The 20771-nt window shown below is 36.1% G+C and overlaps 1 protein-coding gene across 2 annotated transcripts in view; it reads left to right on the top strand.

Moving 5' to 3' along the window:
- MMS22L (MMS22 like, DNA repair protein) overlaps positions 1-20771 on the top strand; it is a 103116-nt gene that overhangs the window by 77696 nt on the left and 4649 nt on the right. Inside the window, exons 19-24 of one of the 2 annotated variants that reach the window (XM_087817523.1) lie at positions 363-522; positions 4584-4753; positions 7368-7579; positions 10545-10708; positions 19075-19171; positions 20449-20616. In XM_087817523.1, coding sequence (XP_087673649.1) covers positions 363-522; positions 4584-4753; positions 7368-7579; positions 10545-10708; positions 19075-19171; positions 20449-20616 — 971 coding nt within the window. Of the gene's footprint in view, positions 1-362; positions 523-4583; positions 4754-7367; positions 7580-10544; positions 10709-19074; positions 19172-20448; positions 20617-20771 lie in introns of those variants that run through there. The other variant, XR_015714577.1, reaches the window with a different exon arrangement.

Genomic DNA, 20771 nt, shown 5'->3' with positions numbered 1-20771 from the left:
GGTCTTCATTGTATGAATTTGGGGATTTTGAATTCCCAGTTTTATACTAGGATGTTTGGAAGTCTCTATGTGATTTGATTATAAGCTTCTTTTACTTCTTGTTACTCATATCTTGCCAAGTCACCCCTTGTGTGAATAATTATCGATGAATTTTTTTATTCTTCTTTTAACCTTTATTTTAATTATAAAAAGAAAGACAATTCTTTTCAGTTGCATTTTAATTGCTGTGAACATTTATTGAAAAGTTAAGGATGAAAACTTAAATGTAAGGTGTATGCGTAGAGAAAGAAATTATCTTTATTTTTCAAAGTCTGTATTGTATAAAACTTGGAAAGCTAAATCATATTTTCCCTTATTTATAGGCTATTGGTATAACTTACAGGAATCTGCAGAATTTTTCTGATAAATCTGCCATGGCTACAAAGTCCTTAGAATACCTTGGTGAAATATTAAAATATATAAAACCTTATTTGGGAAAAAAAATTTCCAGTGCAGGGCTGCAACTGACATATAGGATGATGGGTATGTATTTCTAACATTATTAAAACTTTGTGAGGTTGAGTCTACAGTGTCATGATGGATAGGAATATACTAATGTAGTAGCTAAATCACTATTCACCATGCAATCATAAGAATAATCTGAAAGACAAAATAATTCATGTTGGCTTTCAAGTGTTTCTCTGTCTTGCCCCGCCTCTCTTTAGAACCTTGCTTGTTATGCTTGTGTTAATATTAAAATTAATGATGATCAATACAAAAAATATGCCACCACCAATCAGTAGTCTGTTGTGAATCCCATTGTGAATACCTGGACAATTAAAGTGGACGTTCCTTTTAGTGCTTATCTATGCTTCATTAGGATTTGAAGTATCAGAAAACCATCACTCCCTTTTATTTTTATGGTTTGCTCTGTATGAAGGAGGTCAGGAAAGAATTTATTGCAGCATTGAAAATATTTATGCTTCAAATCCTGTTTCTCCCAACACAACGTTTTCTTCTTTCAGAAAGAAGTCATTTTCTATGCCTGTTCTGTAACAACGGAGCTCGTCCTTCTTTAGGAAGTCACTGATTTGAATACCTTTGTTCACTAAAGTCATGTTGCTAACCAAAAATAGGAACTGGATAAAGGGAAATAAGAAGGATTGCCTTAGAAGTTTTTATACAGAATTTAAGGGGTTTTTTTCTTTATTATTTCTCTATGGCCAAAACCTTATATCTGTTCCCTTTGATCTTGTAAACATATGAATAAACCTGATTTGGGCTGTCTCAAACCTTTTATGTTTGTTGTAAAAGATAAAGGAGAGTTTGAAAATGTGTAAATATGGATGATTCAGAATGTAGTGAAAGCTATCGTAGCAATTCAGGCATCTTAATTTCAGAGAAAAATATACGTGAAAATTCATCATAAATTTAACATAGTAAAATGTAGATTGATAAGTATTTCATCACGTAGGCTTATAATTTATTAGTCTGCCAAGTTAAATGTATGATTTCAGGGTATATATTTTATAGACTATAGATAGTCTTATCAGGAACTGCAAAATCATTTTTGGATTGTTGATCTGTAGACTCATGGCAGAAGTCTCCTTATGAAGAACTAGGGTCTTGTGTGTTTTGTTATGTGATCGTTTTTTATTTATTGGCAGGTAGATCTGTATTCTTTCCTTTTGTCCAGATCTCAGAGACTGGGAATAGAGTATACTGCTACAGTGTCTCCCTTTTAATTTATTAGATGTTAGGAACAGATAATTTACTGTCTTGGGTACTTAAAATGTTTAGAACAAAATGGAGAAAGAGCCAGTATAAACTTTTGAGAGTTCAAACCTGTTTTAAGTATGCAGGGCTAGCATGTCATATCCACAGGGAAGAGAATGAATCACTGAAATTTTGTGCTTTACCTTGGCAGTTCCTAACTGGGAATACCACTGCCGTTTACCAGCAAGGTGCAAACTTTTGATGAAATCACACTTCAGATTAAAGCCTCTGGGGTGTTAATTGTAACTCAGTGATTTCTGAGAAAGGAGAATTGATCCAACAGTAATATCTTCAACTTTCTTCTTTATATATCTTGTTTTTGTGTTTTGTTTTTCACATTCTTTATATATATATTTTTTTATTTTTTATTTTTTTAAATATATCTTTATTGATTTCAGAGAGAGGAAAGGAGAGGGAGAGAGAGAGACAGAAACATCAATGAGGAGAGAGTCATTGATCAAGCCCGCAACCGGGCATGTGCCCTGACAGGGAATCGAAGCCTGATCGCCTGGATCCTAGGCCGACGCTCAACCGCTGAGTCACGCCCAGCCGGGCTATATATTTTAATTTTTTGTTTCCATGCCTTTCCTTCTGATCATCCTCTCGTTGGTCATTCTTCCCCTTTTGTCTTTGTAATTGAAATTCTACCCGTGTCCCTTCGGTACCCAGCCCAAGTGTTCCACCTTTCCTGCACTCCCAAGTAGACCTGGTCTCCCTTCATCTGTCCTCCTCATGACATTTTTTGTAGCTTGCCATTTATTATAATTATTTATGTATTTAGCATGCCCCTACTGAATTTTAAACTTACTCATGGTATTGGGTATATTTTTGAACTTTTTATTCCCATTGTCATATTGTATTTTGCACAAATAAGAGCAATTTGCTTTGTGTATATCAGGCACTGGATTGGGAACTGGGGATGGCATATGTACTATTTCTGGAATTTAATTTTATAAACCTAGCTAATAGTACATAATGTATTTTTTAATGTTCCTAAATGAGCAAAGTTACTTTCTAACTATACATTTTAAAAATGTATTTTAATGATCCCATTTTACTTTTTTTAAGACATAATACATTCACAGAGTAGAAAATAAGTAAATACATAAGGACTCTTGCAGTGCAGCTCTCTTTCAGTTGTGGGAGTATGTTCCCTACAACTTTTCTGTATTTTCAGCTTCATCAGGAAATAAGTAATATTTTTATAAGCCAAGAAAATGACGAGGTTTTTTTACAAAGCTACGCTATGTATTTAAACTTTCCCAAAAGTGTTTTACTTAAAAAATGTGTTCTTTTACAGTTTTACTATCACACACATTGAAATGTTCTTCGCTAAACTTAAAAAATGTAGGGGTCTGTTGCAGCAGTAAAACAAATGTATCACCTCTGCCTTCAGTGAACTCATAAAACTTAAGGTCTTCAGAAAGCATTTTAACCATTGCAGAAGATGAAATAGAAGGGCCGATGATGCATTTTTGGTTGGAAGGTTCTTGCTCTTTATAAGTTAATACCTGGGTGACACCTAAGAGTGATATGAATCATTTGGAATGTCGTTGATGATGGCAGTTCCTCTTACGGGTATATTAATGTTCGTTAGAATGTGAATTCTTCTTACATTGCTTGTCATTCTCAAGTTTTCCACCTACTGGAAAAATGAGGAGCAAGCCAGCATTATTTAAAATATTGCTCAGTGAGCATTGTGTTTCTTTATGATTGATTATTGTATTTCCTTTTACAACAGAAGATTAATGTTGCTGTTTGTTGTTCTTAGAAGTGATTATTGGTTGGAGTTTTTTTTTAACGACATTATACTCTGCTATAAGCATATTTTTGTGTTCCTTCAGAGCTTGAATTTCAAACTTTTGTTTTATGAATTATATCACCATTTTTGCTTTCTAAGATAAAATATAAAAGTTTATTTAGTGCATAAACCACTCTGCTGTCTGGACAAGCACTTAATGATCTCCTTTTAAATTCTTTTTTTTTTTTTTTTTTTTTTAGTAAAGGGAAACCTCAATAGCAGTAATATACTCTAATGGGAATTATAAATCTGCTTTTAATTACTTTATTAAACAAAGGCTACTCATTTGTTATGCTTTACTACCTTCAAATGTAGCAACTGACAGACTCCCAGCATTAAGGAACCCATACTATATTTCATGAAGTAAAGAAGTCTGTTTCTCCTTTCAGAATTAAAATTTAAACTCACTATTTGTTTATGTTAAACAACTGAAAGTTATAAAAACTGAAGTTCAAGGAGGTTAAATGGTTGCTTCAAGGTGTTATAGCTAATCCTTTTTTCCTATTTTAACAATTTAATGTAGTTATATGTCTTCTTGTTGCAAACTGAGTTGAGACAGCATATAAAATTATATGTATCAAAAAAATAACTGGAGTGCATGATGAAGCCCAGGGGAAAGTAAGTATACACATAAAAGTATAGTGTGTGATCTCACAGTGTTCTCATAGTTGAGTTATATTTGCCTCTGAGTTTCCTAGCAGCCAAAGCAAAGAGAAATCTTATTAATTGCAACATTCAGTTTATATATACACATAATGTATAACCAGATCACATTGTGTGTGTATGTATTTATGTATTAAATATCAGTTGCTCAGGAAATATATGTTTTTTTGGCCCAGAACTCTGACAGAAATTTGTCTATAGTAAAATACATAGCTTAACAAGGTTTTTTGACTCATAATAAATGTTTCTTCCTAGTCCCTATTTTAACTTGCTCCTACGTGCTTTAAATATAATTTTTTTAGTGGAATGACAAAATTTCTAGTTAGACGATAACCATTACTGCTGTGATGCTCTTCTCTGTTAGGAATTCTTGTTAAATCATGGGCACAGATCTTTGCCACCTCCAAAGCCCAAAACTTGCTGTTCCGGATCATAGATTGTTTACTGCTGCCGCATTCGGTGCTACAGCAAGAGAAGGAGCTGCCTGCACCTATGTTGACTGCAATTCAGAAGAGCCTGCCTTTCTATCTCCAGGTACAGTAAATGTGGCTGCTTAAAACTTAAAAACATTTGAAACTTTACCTTAAAACAGCTTACTAACTGCAGATTTAAAAACCCTGCATTGTCATCTCAATGTATGTGTGTAGATGTGGCACTTCCGTTTAGCACTTTTCTCATTCCTTTCTTGTTTGGCTCTGAAAACAAAGATGGAAAAGACAAAATCTCCACCCTCGGGAAGCTTAAAGTTCGGGAGGAGGCTGACTAGCCTAGACACTTACAGTAATGTGCTCCACAGTTTTCTGAGGGGCCTCATCTGTCTGTCACCCTGACTGGGATGGGGAGATGTGAGAGAAGACACTGTACAGGATTGTTTGTCAAAGAGCAGCGTGGGTAGGAGTTGAAGTTCTATTCCTGTGAGAGGGAACAGCATGGGAAGGGCATGCTTTTTGTAAGAATAGGACGCACTGGGGAAAAGCAAATAATTCTGTAGTGGCTGGAGACTCATATGGGAGGAGCCACATAATGGGGTTTTATATGCTATACTAAAAAGTTTGGATTTGTTCTTTTACTTGGGGACTGTTGATGGATTTTGAGTGGAAAAGTGGGAGTGATATATTTACATTTTAGAAAGGTGATTCTGGTGACTATCCAAGATAGTTGGTGTGGAGCTTAGATTGGAGACTTAGAAGGCAGTAAGTAGTTCATTATCTGAAGGTTTTGAACTAAGGCAGTGGGTATAGAGCTCACAGTAAATTTCAAAACATTTAGGAGCTTCAGTCAGCAAGACTTGCTAGAGTGACTGTTGTGGAGCAACAGAAAAAATAGAATACTTTCTAGGTTCCAGGGTGGCTGCTTATGTAGGTAGTAGTGCTACTAACTGAAATGGGATATTGTGGAGATAAAAGAGTGAAGGCAAGAAATTCTGAACAGCTTCAGCTTGAGGTGCTGGGAATACCTAGGTAATGGTGTTCAGCAGGCACTTGGAAGTATTGATCTGTCTTGGGAAGAAAGGACTGGGCTGGAGGTATACTTTGTTATTCATTAGTGCCTGATAATAGAGGTAAGTGCTTCTTAATTTGGGCTCTAGCAAGGGAAGCTGAGCAGGGAGGGAAGAATGGATTTTGATTAGGTAATAAGCAGTCTCTTCCACAGATGGATTTTTTAAACAGATTTTTATGATTTCTAAGACATTTTAAGTTGACTCTTTAATTTTGTATTCATAATAGCATTTAAAGCAAAGTTTGGCGTGTCTGCTGGCAAGATAAAGCACTGCCAATCCAGAGGGGACGGGAGGGGCTGCAGGAGAGTCTAGTGTGCTGTTGCCATGTGGCCCCCTTCAACCAAACGTGTACATTGAATATAATCCTTATAAACTTCCAGAGTTATACGTTGAAAAATTTGGTGAATTATTCATTTGGTGAATTGACTTGTTGGAGCTATATCTTTAAATTCTTAAAGGCGCCCAGCTCTCTTCAGACTTTTCGAAACATATCCATTTATCACTTCATCTTCTGACTTAATCTGCTTTTCCTTAAACAAAGCATTGAAGAAATGGGGTAGAGAGGTGGCCATTATTGTTTAAAAAATGTTTTTTTAATTGCTGTTTTTTTAACAGCTCTATGCTATTTTTCATTACAACTAACCTTTCAAAATTTCTTATTGGGTAAATATTTATAGCTAAAATGTAAACATAAATAATTTTAATTATTTCTTGGGGAAAACACATTGTGAATCACAAAGTACCAAATTATAAATGAACTTTTATATCATAATTTGTTGTTGTGTTGGTGATTATATTTAGTAATAGAGAATATTTAATAATATTGGCAGAAAATATTTCTGTTTATGAGGGTATTGGTTTAATCGTGTTTGTAAGTGTCAAATACTGTAATCCATATGAAAGTATTTTGTTAACTTCTATGAAAAGGGAAGGGATTAAATCAGCAGGCATGCAATATGACATTGAGCTGTGTAACCTTGATCAAGCTCTTAATGCCTAAACTTCAGCTTCCTCAGCTATAAAATTGGAGCTACGGTAATACTAACTCAATGGTTTTTGATTAATTTAAATGAAATAATGAATGTAAACCACGTGATACAGTGACTGACAAATGCAAACCTTCTAAATAAATTGTCATTATCCTGAGTCATAATCTTCTGCATTTCTCTCCTTTTGTTAATTAAAAAAATTATCACCTTCTTTGAAATGGAAGATTTTTAGCATAAGTTTTGTTTCACTCAGATAACTGTAAATGATCAGTGCCCTACATGCAAAAAACTGACCTAAAATACATCTTATAACTTGGTAAATACATATATATGCAGTTGATGAGGGTGGTGGTCAAATTTTCTGAGGATGAGAGGAAGAAGGAAGCTTCCTTGGTCTTCCTACACTTCTCTCCTGCTTCCTTTGTGCCCCAAAGACAAGTACGTGGTTAGATACCACAGCATGGGGGTTACCAAGCTTAGCAACTCCCTGAACTTCATATAAACATTATCTGTTGATAGTGGCCAATGTTCTTCTTAATTGTGATAAGTTACAAATTGTGACATGAGTATTAATGCTGGTGACTAAATTAGTAAGTTCCCAAATATTTTTTTTAACTTTGCCTTTTAATATATCTGTTTTGTTTTTTCCCTCCCATAGGGAATGTGTATCGTGTGTTGTCAGTCTCAAAATCCAAATGCCTATTTGAATCAGTTGCTGAGGAGTGTTATTGAGCAGTATATTGGGCGGTTTCTTCCAGCTTCACCACATGTTTTAGATCTTGAACAACATCCTATTTTGTTGGCATTGAGAAACTCGGCCACTCTTGCACAGATGTCATCTCTAAAGAAATGCATTGTACAAGTCATAAGGTATCTCTAAATATTAAAAATAAGTGGTATTTACAATTTATTAATTTTTTTTAAAAAGTAGCAAAGCATTTCAGAACTACTGGCTTCCCTTAAAATACTGGTAGTTTAGAAAAAATTTTATTTATTTTTAATCCTCACCAGAGAATATTTTTTTCATTGCTTTTTATTTATTTACTTATTTTTACATTTCTAAAAGATATATGTATTATGTTTTTATTGATTTCAGAGAGAGGATGTCAGAGGGAGGGAGAGAGAGAAACGTCAATGATGAGAGAAAATCATTCATTGACTGCCCCCTGCACGCCCCCTACTGGGGATGGAGCCCACAACCCAGGCATGTGCCCTGACTGGAAATCAAACCGTGACCTCCTGGTTCATGGGTCGATGATCAACCACTGAGCCACACAGGGCAGGCTTCATTGCTTTTTAGAGAAAGTGGAAGGAAGGGAGGAGGCTGGAGAGAGAGAGAGAGAAACATGGATGTGAGAGAGACACATCGATTGGTTGCCTCCCACACGCACCCTGACTGGGGTGGGGAGAGCCTACAACCAGGGTATGTGTCCTGGACCGAGAATCTAACCCGTTACCCTTCGATCTGCAGGCTGTTGCTCTAACCACTGAGTCAGACCAGCCAGGGCAACAACTCAGTTTTATTATTAGGCAGACAAATAAATGAAATGTCTGAGGTTTTGTGCGGAACTCCATACCTTTTAACTAACTGCAACATTAGAAGATTCAATAATAGAAATTATCTTTTCTTTGTCTCCATAGAGTATTTAGCTTCAGATGAAATCAGTTTTTAAACTTTAAGATGCTGTGCTGCTATAGGCTTGTCCAGTATTTTTTTCTCTTTTTAATGACCTGATAGTTCTAATGACCTGATATTATCCATCACCTTTTTACAGATTCCATGTCTAAAATCTGTTCTGCCTTCCAACCATTGTGTGTGTGTGTGCATGTGTATGTGTGTGTTCCTAGTGTTCTGTTACTCAGGTTTAGAAGCTTTATAGTTTGTTCCCTCCCTTTTGCCATCCTCTGGCAAATGATTTTTTCCTTATACCTTGGTGATTGCCAGAGTCGCTTAACTACTTTCACTATCTTGTCTTTTCTTCCAGTGCAGCCTAAATAATTCCTCTAGGTTACTTTTCCTGAACTACTGTTCCATTACGACACTTTCCTGCCCCCAGACCTTCATTTGCTCTTTTTTTTTTTTTTTACCTTTGGAATAAACTCCATGATCTGTCACTTAACTTTCCCATGGCACCTTATTCAAACCCTATGAGATTGGTTTATTATCGCCCCTCCAAAGTGCTTTTTAATTCCCTACATTACAGCATTGTCTCCATTAAAATGAGATTCATCTGGACTAAATCCCACCCAGACATTGTAAGACCTGCACCTAACGTGTCAGTGTGGCATGATGCTGCTCTCCTTCTGAAGTCATATGCTCTGTATGTTTCAGTTCTCCAAATTGTCATATCTGTGCCTTACTTGTATCTGAATTCTCATCAAGATGGTAGTACTTTACCACTGTGTGTAAGACACTGTATAAGTAGTTTTAGTACAAACCCAGTGACAAATGCTGAAATTAAATCCTTAAGGTCATAAAATGTTTTTAAAGCCCAGTGTTGAAAATCCTGGCTGCTTTCTCATGATTTCTAGTTGACTCCAAAATGTAACAATTCCTTTTTCTTTTTAAAATACTCAGGAAAGCAATAGAGATTGGCTCCTATGCTTTCCTCCATTTCATGCTTCTCTACTCCTGCAGTTCCCAGTCTTAGTTAAGGTTTCCTTCCTCTGAATTCCTGAGAACTCTGAGCTTATTATTCAAAGCACCTATCACACTGTATCATGATAGTCTTTTTTCTTGTCCAGCTTTTTCACTGGACACTGAGCCCCTTGCTTTCAGATATCATATTTTACTTAACTTTACATTTTTGTCTCAGATTTGTACCTGGCACACAGTAGGTACCCAATAAATGTCTGTTCTAGGCACTAGGAATTTAGCAGTGAACAAAAAAGACAAAGCCTTTGTCCTCAGAGAATGAATGAACCTTCTAATATGTAATAGTTGTTGGAAGCCACTGTATGGAATAGAAATGATGATGAAGACATAGTTCTTGCCCTTACTAAGTTTATAATTCTTGGCGATTTCTATGCCTCACTTTGGCAAATTATTATTGCTTTGCAAATATATATGGATGACTAGCTTAGATTTAGCGGCATTTGACAATTTTCCATATTGTCTAGACTCTTTAGAAATTGAATGATCCCACCTTCATTTATTCACCTAACAGATGTTCACTGGACACCTGTCACAAGCCAAAACCTGTTCTAAGAGGAGAGATACAAAAATGAGTCAGATAAATTACCTTGATGATCTTGGATGAGTTCTGATGCTAAAATTTGCCCTGCTTTGAGAGAATATATTAAATCTTAAATAACCCCTCCAATTCTTTTACTTCCAAAGGGACCGAAAGAGGTAAAGCTAGAGTAACGCTAATTCCTAGGACAGTCTTCTTATTGAATTTGGGCGGGGTACTCCTCCCAAATCCCTAAATAAATAAATGTGAGATTTCTTTATGTAAATTTGACATTACAGAAAATGCTGCATCATTGAGGAGCTGATGGATCAGGCTTACTATATTAAAAAGGAAAAAACATATTAACAGTTAAATTTTTATTTGGATTTTGATTTAGTGTATTTTAGGTTGCTTTAAATTTAGCTCGTGTCTATATTCAGCTTTGGCCCTTACCCAACACCAGAAAAATGTGCACTCGTTGTCTCTCATGTTCTGTTTGAAAACAGTGTGGTAAAATATACATACGTTTTAGAAATTGTGCTTTATTATTTTAGGAGGGAGGGGGGACTAAAATTTGCCATTATCTATAAAGTGTGTATCATTTGATTCTGCTCACTTGAAACTTTGAACAGAAGAAAAAACAAAATTGTGCTTCTTTTCAGGAAATCCTACCTTGAGAGTAAACAGTCCTTCTTCCCTCCACGCTTAGCACCCATTCTGGCTTTCATTCTCCAGCTCACCAAAGAAACTAGCATAGATGCTTCTGAGGTTGAACTCCTCCTCCCTGGAGTCTTAAAATGTTTGGTGTTGGTCAGTGAAGCCCAAGGTGAGTTTCAGTTTGTGTCTGTTATACTTTTCTGTTCACAGATTAAGAAGTACTCTTTTCTATCAGTTAAATTGATAGTTACAAAAGTATTTGTTGATTTTATGTTGGTTTGTATATATCATGGCTAAAGAACAAACTCTAGCCAATAGCTGAGGTTGAACATGATAAAATCATTAAAAACTGACATGTTTCAGTCTAGTTTAGTTTTTTCCAAGGCAAATAATTAAGTGCTACTTTCTCTGATTAGACTTCTTAAGCTCTTAAAGAATATTTGTTCAATCCCACTCCAGTATTAAATGCACCTTGTTAAATAATAAGTTGTTAGAAGTCAGCATAGTTCCTTCTATTCGGGTTCCTGCTAGAACATCTAAGCTGATTTCTTGGGTAAACCTGTAAGGATCTTGTGATCCTGTTCCTTCTGTTTTCAGTCTCCTTAGCCCTACTACCAGGTGATCTCTTATTTAAAACATCATTTATTTGATTCCCACTGTGAGTAGCATGCTTTAATAAGCTTATTAGGAATATGCAGAAAAGTAGCCAGAGCTCTATCCTCAAGGAATTTAAAAAATGTAAATAGGATGCTCTGTGTGTGTGTGTAATTATCATTATAATGCGATTGTTCAGGGCAGGGCTTCTCCAGTGCTTCTACCTGAGTTCTGTAACTGCTGTGCTGAGTGAGGATAGTATGTGTCCTCAGGAATCTGGGCAGTGCCCAAAGTGGTAGCTAAAAAGACACCCCTTTGAAATGCTCTGTTTTATCTCAAAAATTTTATGCATAATTTGGTTTAATCCTCATTTTAATAACTTAAAATGTTCTTTCTGCTCCCAAGCTTGGTTTTGGGAAAATGTTCTGTTCTGTTAATTTAGAGTACCCTTACTTCATAGTAACATCCCTTCACTGAAGAATACTCAGGTGGACCTCAGACTTTTCTTGAGAAATTTTGCCCTCATTGAAAACTTAAGCATACCGTAATCTCAGTGAAAGCTTGTATTGTGTAATACAAAATTTCTTGAGACAAAGTAAATAGTATAAAATTTTAGCTAGACTGTTATTTTGATGATAGTAATATGTATTATGAAGGAGATCAGGGTTTGGAAGGTGAATTTGTCTCTTATATCTAGTGTAAACCAAAATTAATTTTAGACTTGTAATACATAATTTTAAAAAAGTATTTATATGAGTAAAAGGAACTGTAGTCTGGCAGGCACAGATTCAAGCATCAACCTAAATTGTGCTCCACTAAGACAAAGTGTAGGCCATATTTTATAAAGTTCCCACCCAGGCTCCCAATTTTATGCAAATGAGGTTTTCAAGTTACGCAGTTCTGATCAGACAGGACCGGTCTCTGTTCATTGGTAGAAAGACGAAACCAGGTTTTTCTGAGGTGGTTGACACAAGCAGCATAAAACAAGCAGGACACAGTGCAGGAAGCCAAGGGTTCAGTCTGAGGTTCTTCCTGGTACACAGAGGATGTGAGGAGCCCTGGCAGCAAATAGGTGCTAGACTCTTACTATAAAATTTGGGCCTTGGTTGACCCTGGGAAGTTCATCTGAGCAGTTAAGTTCCTTCTTGAGGTTCACATCAAATGAATCTTTCTTCTCGGGTCTACACTGGCTAGTGAGTGCTTCCCATATTCAGCATAGATGGAGTATAGAATTCTCCTGCTCCACGTTACTCTCTGTAACCTTGAAGGAGCTACAGTAAACCCAGATTTGAGTACTTGGCTCCAAGAAAATTCCAGCTCTCCTCATTGTCTCAGTGTTTAAAAGGACAATTTGTACAATAATAACTATTACCAAATGACTCAGCAAGTCCACTCCCTGGTCTATGCTCGAGTATTTTAATCACATGTATACTCTAAACCCTCTACAGAGCTGAACGAGTTCCACTTCTTGCATGTCAACGTAAGGAGCTCTGCCAACCTGCTCCCCAGCAGAACTAGTGAAAATTACTTTAATAAAAGCATTAAAGTCTCTAGAAATAGCCATAAGGATAGACAGCAAGTGGAGAAACATTTAAGAAAATCTACTAAAACTTGGTAAAAATAGCAAGAACCTGTGATACCAAGACCACTTCCTTCTTTTCTCCCAACACAGGAAGACAGAAACTCTACTCCAGTCTGGCAAATCCAATATAGGGCTCTCTCTCTCCCGAGCTTTTGGTAGGATCCTATAGTAGGCAGGCTACCAACATTTCTCATGGTGGCCCCAAGCTACCTGATGCTAATGTTACGTTTCAGGCAAGTGTGGCTAATAAGTGGGGGCTCCATTCTGCTTAACTCCCACTCTTGGGATTGTTGCAGTACATTTAGTGTGACACTCTTGAGAATACGGGGGTGCCAGCCATTCCTGTCGCAGCTTAGAGATGGGGGTGTTCCATGCCAACAGAAGCAAGCTGAGGGGATCTGGGGCAGGTGGCCCTCCTTCCACAAGCACTGAGCTCCTAAAGTGGAGTGTTGCTCAGAAAGTGGTGGGCCCCATTGTCCCTTTCACCAGAGCCAGAACCATGCCTCTGAGATTTTGCCTGCAACTCTTGAATCCCTCCCAAAAGAGCTGATTTCATTTGCACACAGTGTGAAAAAGTTCAAGCCTAAGGGTACTGTCAAAAACAGGCCCTAGAGGAAGAATATAGAATCACTGGAGCTATCAGATCATCTGTAGGCCAGCTAGTTTGGTGAGAGAATTGGTGAAAGAGACAGCTAGTTAGAGCCCTTGGGTCAGAACAAATCTCAGAGGCTGATTTCAGCGTTTCATCCTTTTAAAAGTGCCTGAACTTGATTAGATCAGTCTATAAAGCCATTAATGCCCCAGGGCATTATAAAAAATAATAGCATAATCAGTCAGCAATTAGTGGAGCTTAACAGCTGGTGTCAACATGGGAAGGGACAGTCAGAGAGAGCACTGTCAAAACCATTGTCCTCCAGGGAGACTGGGCATATCTAAGGTTACAGCGTCTGAGGAGCAGTTTTAGAGGCTTCACACTGGGGAGCAGGGAGAAGGAAGTAGATTTCAATAAAAAATGTTCAGTTTTCAACAAAAAAAATTACAGGACCTACAAAGAATCAGAGAAATATGATCCATTAACAGGAAAAAGTGGGCAATGGAAGCTGCCATTGACAGCAGTAAAACACTGGATTTAATGGACAAAGACTTCAAAATAGTAGAGGAACAAAAAACAAGACATTTAGAAAACAAAGTGTAAAATGACTAATGTAAACCCAACTATTATTGATAGTAGCAAAAAGTGAAAAGATTGAACAATCCAATGAAAAGACAGAGATTATAAGAATGGGTAGTTTTTTTAAAGATCTAACTAAATTCTGTCTGTAGGAAACACTTTTGATTAAAACGTTGAAAGTAAAAGGTGGAAAGGACACTTCATGCAAACTGTAGCCACATAAAGCAGGAGTGGCTATACTAATATCAGACAAAATAAACATTAAGTCAAATAATCTTCCTAGAAATAAAGACATTGTTTATAATGATAAAAGGGTCAGTCCATGAGGAAAATTTAACAAAGTATATATGCAACAAACAGAGAACCAAAATACAGGAAGCAAAAATTGAGAGACATGAAGGAAGAAATAGACAGTTCAACAGTCATAGTTGAAGGATATTTTTGGTTTTCACTTCATGTAAGGAGCTAGAAAGCCATCACTCTCACCTTATTGAATCATCTTGCTACCTTTGTCAAAAACAAAACAAAAAACCCCACAAAACCCATGAACACGTGGGTTTATTTCTGGACTCTCAGTTCTATTCTATTGATCTATCTTTATGCCAGTACTACACTGTCATGATTACTGTTGCTTTGTACTAAGTTTTGAAATTGGAAATTTGAGTCTTCCAACTTTTTTTTTCACCCCCAAGATTGTTTTGGCTATTCTGGGTCCTTATCAATTACATATGAATTGTAAGTTCAGCTTCTCAGTTTCTACAAAGAAATCTGTTGGGGTTCTGGTGGGAGTTGCACTGAATTTGCAGATCAGTTTGGGGAATTTTACCACCTTAGCAATATTAACTCTTACAATTCAAGAAAATGGCATTTTATTTGTTTGTTTTTAAATATATCTTTACTGATTTCAGAGAGAGGAAGGGAGAGGGAGAGAGAGGTACAAGCATCAATGATAGGAGAGTCCTTGATCGGCTGCCTCCTGCACACCCCCGATGGGTTATCAAGCCCACAGCCTGGGCATGTGCCCTGACCAGGAATCGAACCTCAATCTCCTGGATCCTAGGTCAATGCTCAACCGCTGAGCCACGCCTGGCTGGGTGGCATGTTTTTTTATTTATTTAGATATTCTCTAATTTCTTTCAATAATGTTTAGTACTTTTCAGATTAGAAGTTTGTGTTTGTCTTTTGTTAAATTTATTTGTTTTTAATGCTATTGTAATGGAATGATTACAATCTAATCTTTCACATTAAGAGTGAGGTCCACTGTAGGATATTCATAGGTGTCCTTCATCAGACTGAAGCAGTTCTCCCCTTCCCAGTTTGTTATTATGTAACCCACTTCTTTATCCCTGATAATCCTACTTGTTCTGAAGTCTGCTTTGTCTGAAATTAATACAGCTACTACAGTTTTGTTTTTAATTGTGTTAGCATTGTATATATTTCTCCTTCCCTTTAATCTATCTATGTCTTTTATGTTTAAAGTAGACACAGTTGCAGACAGCATGTAGTTGGCCCTTATTTTTTCATCCATTGTCAGTCATTTAGTTACCTTATTTAGACCATTGACATTTAAAGTGATTATCGATATAGTTGGATTAATATCTACCATATCTGTAACTTTTCTATTCATTGCTCTTGTTCTAATATTCTTTTTTTTTTCTGCCTTCTCTGTTGGTTTTAATTGTGCACTTTATGTGATTCCATTTTCTCTTCTCTCTTAACACATTATACTCCCTTTAAAATTTTGATATTTAGTGGTTTCCCCAGAATTTGTAGTATATTTAAACTAACCTAAGTCCACTTTCAAATGACACTATATTCCTTCATGGTAGTGCAAGTACCCTTTAACATAGTATTCCCAATCCTATTTTCCTGTCCTTTATAACATTGCTGTCCTTCATTTCACTTATCCGTAAGGTATGATCACCAAATACTTGTTATTATTTTGAACAAAAAGCTAGTAGATCAATTAAAACTGAAGAGAGAGGTAAATAAAGAGAATCACAGCTTACCAGGATCAGAAACCTGCTGCTGGAACTGATATTGGTAGAAATGTTTAAACTGAATTTGACATATTGTTCTATGCTCAGTTTGGGGGGAAGCAGTTTGCTCTATGACCTTATTTCTGTGATGCATCTAGGGAGAGTTGTTTTTCTGTTTGTTCAGATTATTTCCCCAAATTGATCTGCAAATTCAGTGCATCTCCTACCAGAATCCCATCAGACTTCTTTGTAGAAATTGACAAGCTGATTCTGTGATTCATATATAATTGCAGAGGTCCCAGAATAGCCAAAACCATCTTGAAAAAGAAGAAAGTTGGAAGACTCACACTTTCCAGTTTCTAAACTTAGTATAAATCAACAGTAATCATGACAGCGTGGTACTGGCATAAAGATAGTACCACAAAGACAGACAGATCAGTGGATAGAGAGTCCAGAAATAAACCCACGTATCTGTGGGTTCTGTTTAACAAAGGTGCCAGAGTGACTTAGTAAGGGGAAACTTGTGCCTTCAATTCATACTATATACCAAAATTAACTCAAAATGGATTTAGACCTAAATATCAGAGCTCAAACCATAAAACTCTTAGAAGCAAGCATTGGAGTAAATCTTCATGACCTTGGATTTGTGATACTAAAAGCATGAGCCACAAGAGAGATAAATTAGACTTAATTACAATGAAACCATTTGTGCTTCAAAGGACGCTATCAAGAAAGTGCAAAGACATCCAACAGAATGGGAGAAAATATTTGCAAATCATTTATATAAGGAACTTTTTTCTACAATATGTAAAGAACTGTTATAACTCAATAATAAAGAGACAAATAACAATTAAAAAATAGGCAAAGGATTTAAATAGACATTTCTCCAAAGAATATAGACAAATGGTTCAACATCATTATTCATCAGGGAAATGCAAATCAAAACCACAGTGAGATACAATTTCATACTAGGTTGGGTATGATGAAGAAGTCAGATAAGAGCAAGGCTTGAAAGTGGAGAAATTAGAACCTGTATTTACTGCTGTTGGGAATGTAAAATGGTATAGCCACTTGGGAAAACAGTCTGATAGTTTCCCAAATGGTGTTACCATTTGACCTAGCAATGCCACTTCTAGGTATATACCCAAGATTAATGAAAGTATAGTCCACACAGAAACTTGTACATTAATGTCTATAGCAGTGTTGTTCATTATGCCAAAAGGTAGACTGCCCATCACCTGATGGATTTTTAAAATGTAACATATTCATACAATGGAGTATTATTTGGCCATAAAAAGGAGTGAAGTACTGGTACGTGCCACAACATGGATGAACCTTGAAAACATTCTAAATGAAAGAAGCCAGTTACAAAAGACCACATAGTATATGATTTCACTTATATGAAATACCCAGAATAGTTAAATCTATAGAGAGAAAATAGATTACTGTTGGTATCAGAGAATAGCGAGTGATAGCTAAAGGGGGTGGGGCTTCTTTTCAAGGTAAAGAAAATATTCTGAAATTGACTGTGGTGGTGGTTATATAACTCTGTGAGTATCCTAAAACCCCTTGGACATGTTAAATGAGTGAAATGTACGGTATGTGAATTATATGGCAATAAAATTGTAAAAAAATCTAAAAAATGAAAAAGATTACCCAGTTTTATTTAAAAAGAAAAAAAAAACAACTCAGTTCAATTAAATAAAGATGGCAATTTTTTTTTTTTATATAAAACTAGATAAAATGGAAACAATCCAATGCCCATCAGCTAATGAATGGATAAACAATATAGGGTATACCCATACTTTAGAATATTGTTTGGCTGCCAAAAGAAAGGAAGTACTGATACATTCTATAGCGTAATCAGCCACAGAAGATGACATGTCATACAACTCTATTTATATAAAATTTTCAGAAGAGTCAAATCCATAGGGGCAGAAAGTAGATTAGGGATTGCCCTGCACCAGGGGAGAAAGAGAAGAGAATCCTGCTAATGGGTATAAGGTTTTTAGGGAGGTGATGAAATTGTTGTGAGTTAAATAGTGATGGCTTCGTAACTCTGTGAATATACTAAAAGCCAGTTAATTATATACTTTAAAAGGTTGGTGTTTCTAATATGTGAATTATACCTAAATAAAATTGTTATTTTAAAAAAACAGTGCTTACTATTAATATGCTGTGAAGGCCACTTCTTCATGTTCTGGTACTTTTTCCACAGAATTTTTGGAGTTTGTTTTTCAAAAAAACAAATTTTGAGAAGAACCAGTGATATTGGTTCTTAGTATTGTATCTAACATGAGAAGTTATTTTCTCAATAAATACAAGTATGCTGTATCTTCTGTATCCACTATCTGAGGCCATGGAAAATGTTACTACTAAGTATTAATTTAAGTTCATGTGCATCCTGTGTTTTCTGCTCCTGCTGTAATGGGTTACACTTTCTAAAATTTATTTTTTAGTTTTAGAGAAAGCATTTTTGCCCCAACTACTTATATTTAATGTGCCAAAAACAACAAAAATTTAGTAGCATCTGGAACATGTTGAATTTTCTACATTGTTTCTTGATTTTTAAGATTTTATGTGCAGGTGCACAATTTAAAAAGATTTGGTTACATATTTTAAAAATACAGATGTCCTTTTTGTGACTTTGTTGTTTGAAAGGAAGATAGCATCAAAAATAGTTGATACGTGTGTATGTGTCTGTGTGTATTTGTATCTGACTAATTTTAAGTGAAGGCAAGTTGTTGGATTCTAATTTGCTATGTATATATTTGTTAGTGAGTGGGAGGAATACGCTTGTGAATTTTAAATAATTAATCTGCTTGTCTGTAAATCAGCTGAATTATTAAAGGTTGTCTTTTGTCAGCATGTGACAGTGCTTGCAGGGTTAGGATGTTACAGTGTTTTTGAATATGGGCTCTTTTCTAAGAGAAAGACATACCTTCACATGTATTTTTTCAGGTATAAGGTTGTAAAATATAGATGAGCTTTTTACATTTTCTTGAAACAAAAGGGAGGATAGATTGGGAGATACACTTTTGAAGAAAACAAAACCTCGTAACGATTTCATTTTGAGAAATAACAGGAAAGCATATACATACTTTAAGAAAACAACATATTTTTCTAAGTCAAGAGTGTTTATAAAAATGAGGGTCCAGATGGTCAATTCAGACACAGTGTATATATAATGCTGTAATTTTTCCTCCTAGTGAAAAGGCTGGCCACCGAGAACTTGCAGTGCATGGTAAAAGCCTGCCAAGCAGGGTCAGAAGGAGAACCTGCCGCCCAGCTGACTTCAGTGTTTAGGTAACTGGAAATTGTGCCAACTGGCAAGGAGACTGTTGCCAGCCATTTGACAGCCAACATGTTTTTTAAATAACTAATTATCCAAAACATAATGTGTTACTACTTGTTCATAGTATTTCAATCATTGTATTTTTGGCAGTGGTTTTGTTACATTGTGTTGTTTTATTTAAAAAATAAAGGTGCCAGGGAGAAAGATAAGTGAGCTGACCTCAGGTTACTTGTGTATTTAGTAGGGAAGATCCTTGCATGTATTGAGAGGGAAAAGTGGGAAATGTGGGTCCTGATGACACACAGGCCTTCAGAGCTCCTAAACACTTACTGAGGATCCAGTGTAGACATGCACGTCACGGGTTCCTTACTTGCTTTAGGTTCTGCTGACCAGAAGGCTCATGACACCTCATTTGTGAAGCATCGACTGTGTAGGAGTAGATCTGTCGTTCACAAGAACTGTCGAGCTGGAGGAACTCTTCCCTGTCCCCTGCTTTCTGTCAGGCAGCGTTTCCTGTGAGGCTGGGTTTTAAGTGTTTCCACCATGTTCCACCAGTTCCATTACTGTGCACCCTCTGCGCCAGCGTGACCGTAACAAGCAGTTTGGAGGCATTTTCTCTATCTCTGCTGGGTCTTTGGTTCCTCACTTTTTCTACTCATCACATACTTGGCCCCTGTCAGGTGTTTATGGTTTATTTACATTGTGAGCACTTGAAATAAATTATGGATTTGTAAAACTATAAAACCCTAATGGGGAGAAAGGATTTATATGAATAAAGGATGCGTGTTTGTTATGTGCAATTTATTAAGATGACCTTTATTTTCTTGGGGGAGAGAGTGGAAGTTTTAGGGTTAAAATCCATAATTCTTATTTATAAAGGCCTCCTGTGGGTCTAAAGTCTCGTTTGATTCCAGAATATAAAAATATATTATGAATAACTTGCTTTCCCCATAGACATATTGTTTCATTTATCTAGAGATATAAAGAACTAAAAGAAATCTAGGAAGCCAGACTTGTTTTCTTCTTAGTCTCTTCCACATCCTTACCACCCAGATTTCATCATACAGACTAGACTATAGCAGAAAAATCCCCGGGCTTAGCTTACACGGAAATAAGCCATTTCTGACCTTCATTTTTTTACTGTTACATTCTTTTTACTCTTAATTCTAAATTCTGTAGGTAATCTTACATGAAATTATCTTATGTATGGTTATAACTGATTACCATATAGATATCAGCCCAAGGAATTGCCCCAGAAGTAATCCTGAGTAACTTGATTTACTTTCAGGCATTTTATCCAGGACTATGGAATGAGATACAGTAATCAGATTTACAGCATTTTAGAAACAGTAGCAGCATTGGACCAGCAGGTTGTCATTCACTTGATTCCTGCCCTCACTCAGTCTCTGAAGGATTCAGAGCAGAAATATGGCATTGGCAGAAATATGGCACAAAGGTATGCTTGATAATTTGATTAAGTTCTTTTGGGCATGAAAAATCTAGGTTTGTTTTCTAGAAATGGGTTATTTTTCCATTGCCAACAATTTGGGGCGTATTGAGTTGAAATGTGTTTTAGTGCTGTGAGTGACACACTGTCCACACATTGTCCTT

Source organism: Miniopterus natalensis, chromosome 5, assembly GCF_054644295.1.
Source record: "Miniopterus natalensis isolate mMinNat1 chromosome 5, mMinNat1.hap1, whole genome shotgun sequence".
Taxonomy (NCBI): Eukaryota; Metazoa; Chordata; class Mammalia; order Chiroptera; family Miniopteridae; genus Miniopterus; species Miniopterus natalensis.
Note: the sequence above shows the minus strand (reverse complement) of the source record. Positions and strands in the feature narration are given on the sequence as shown.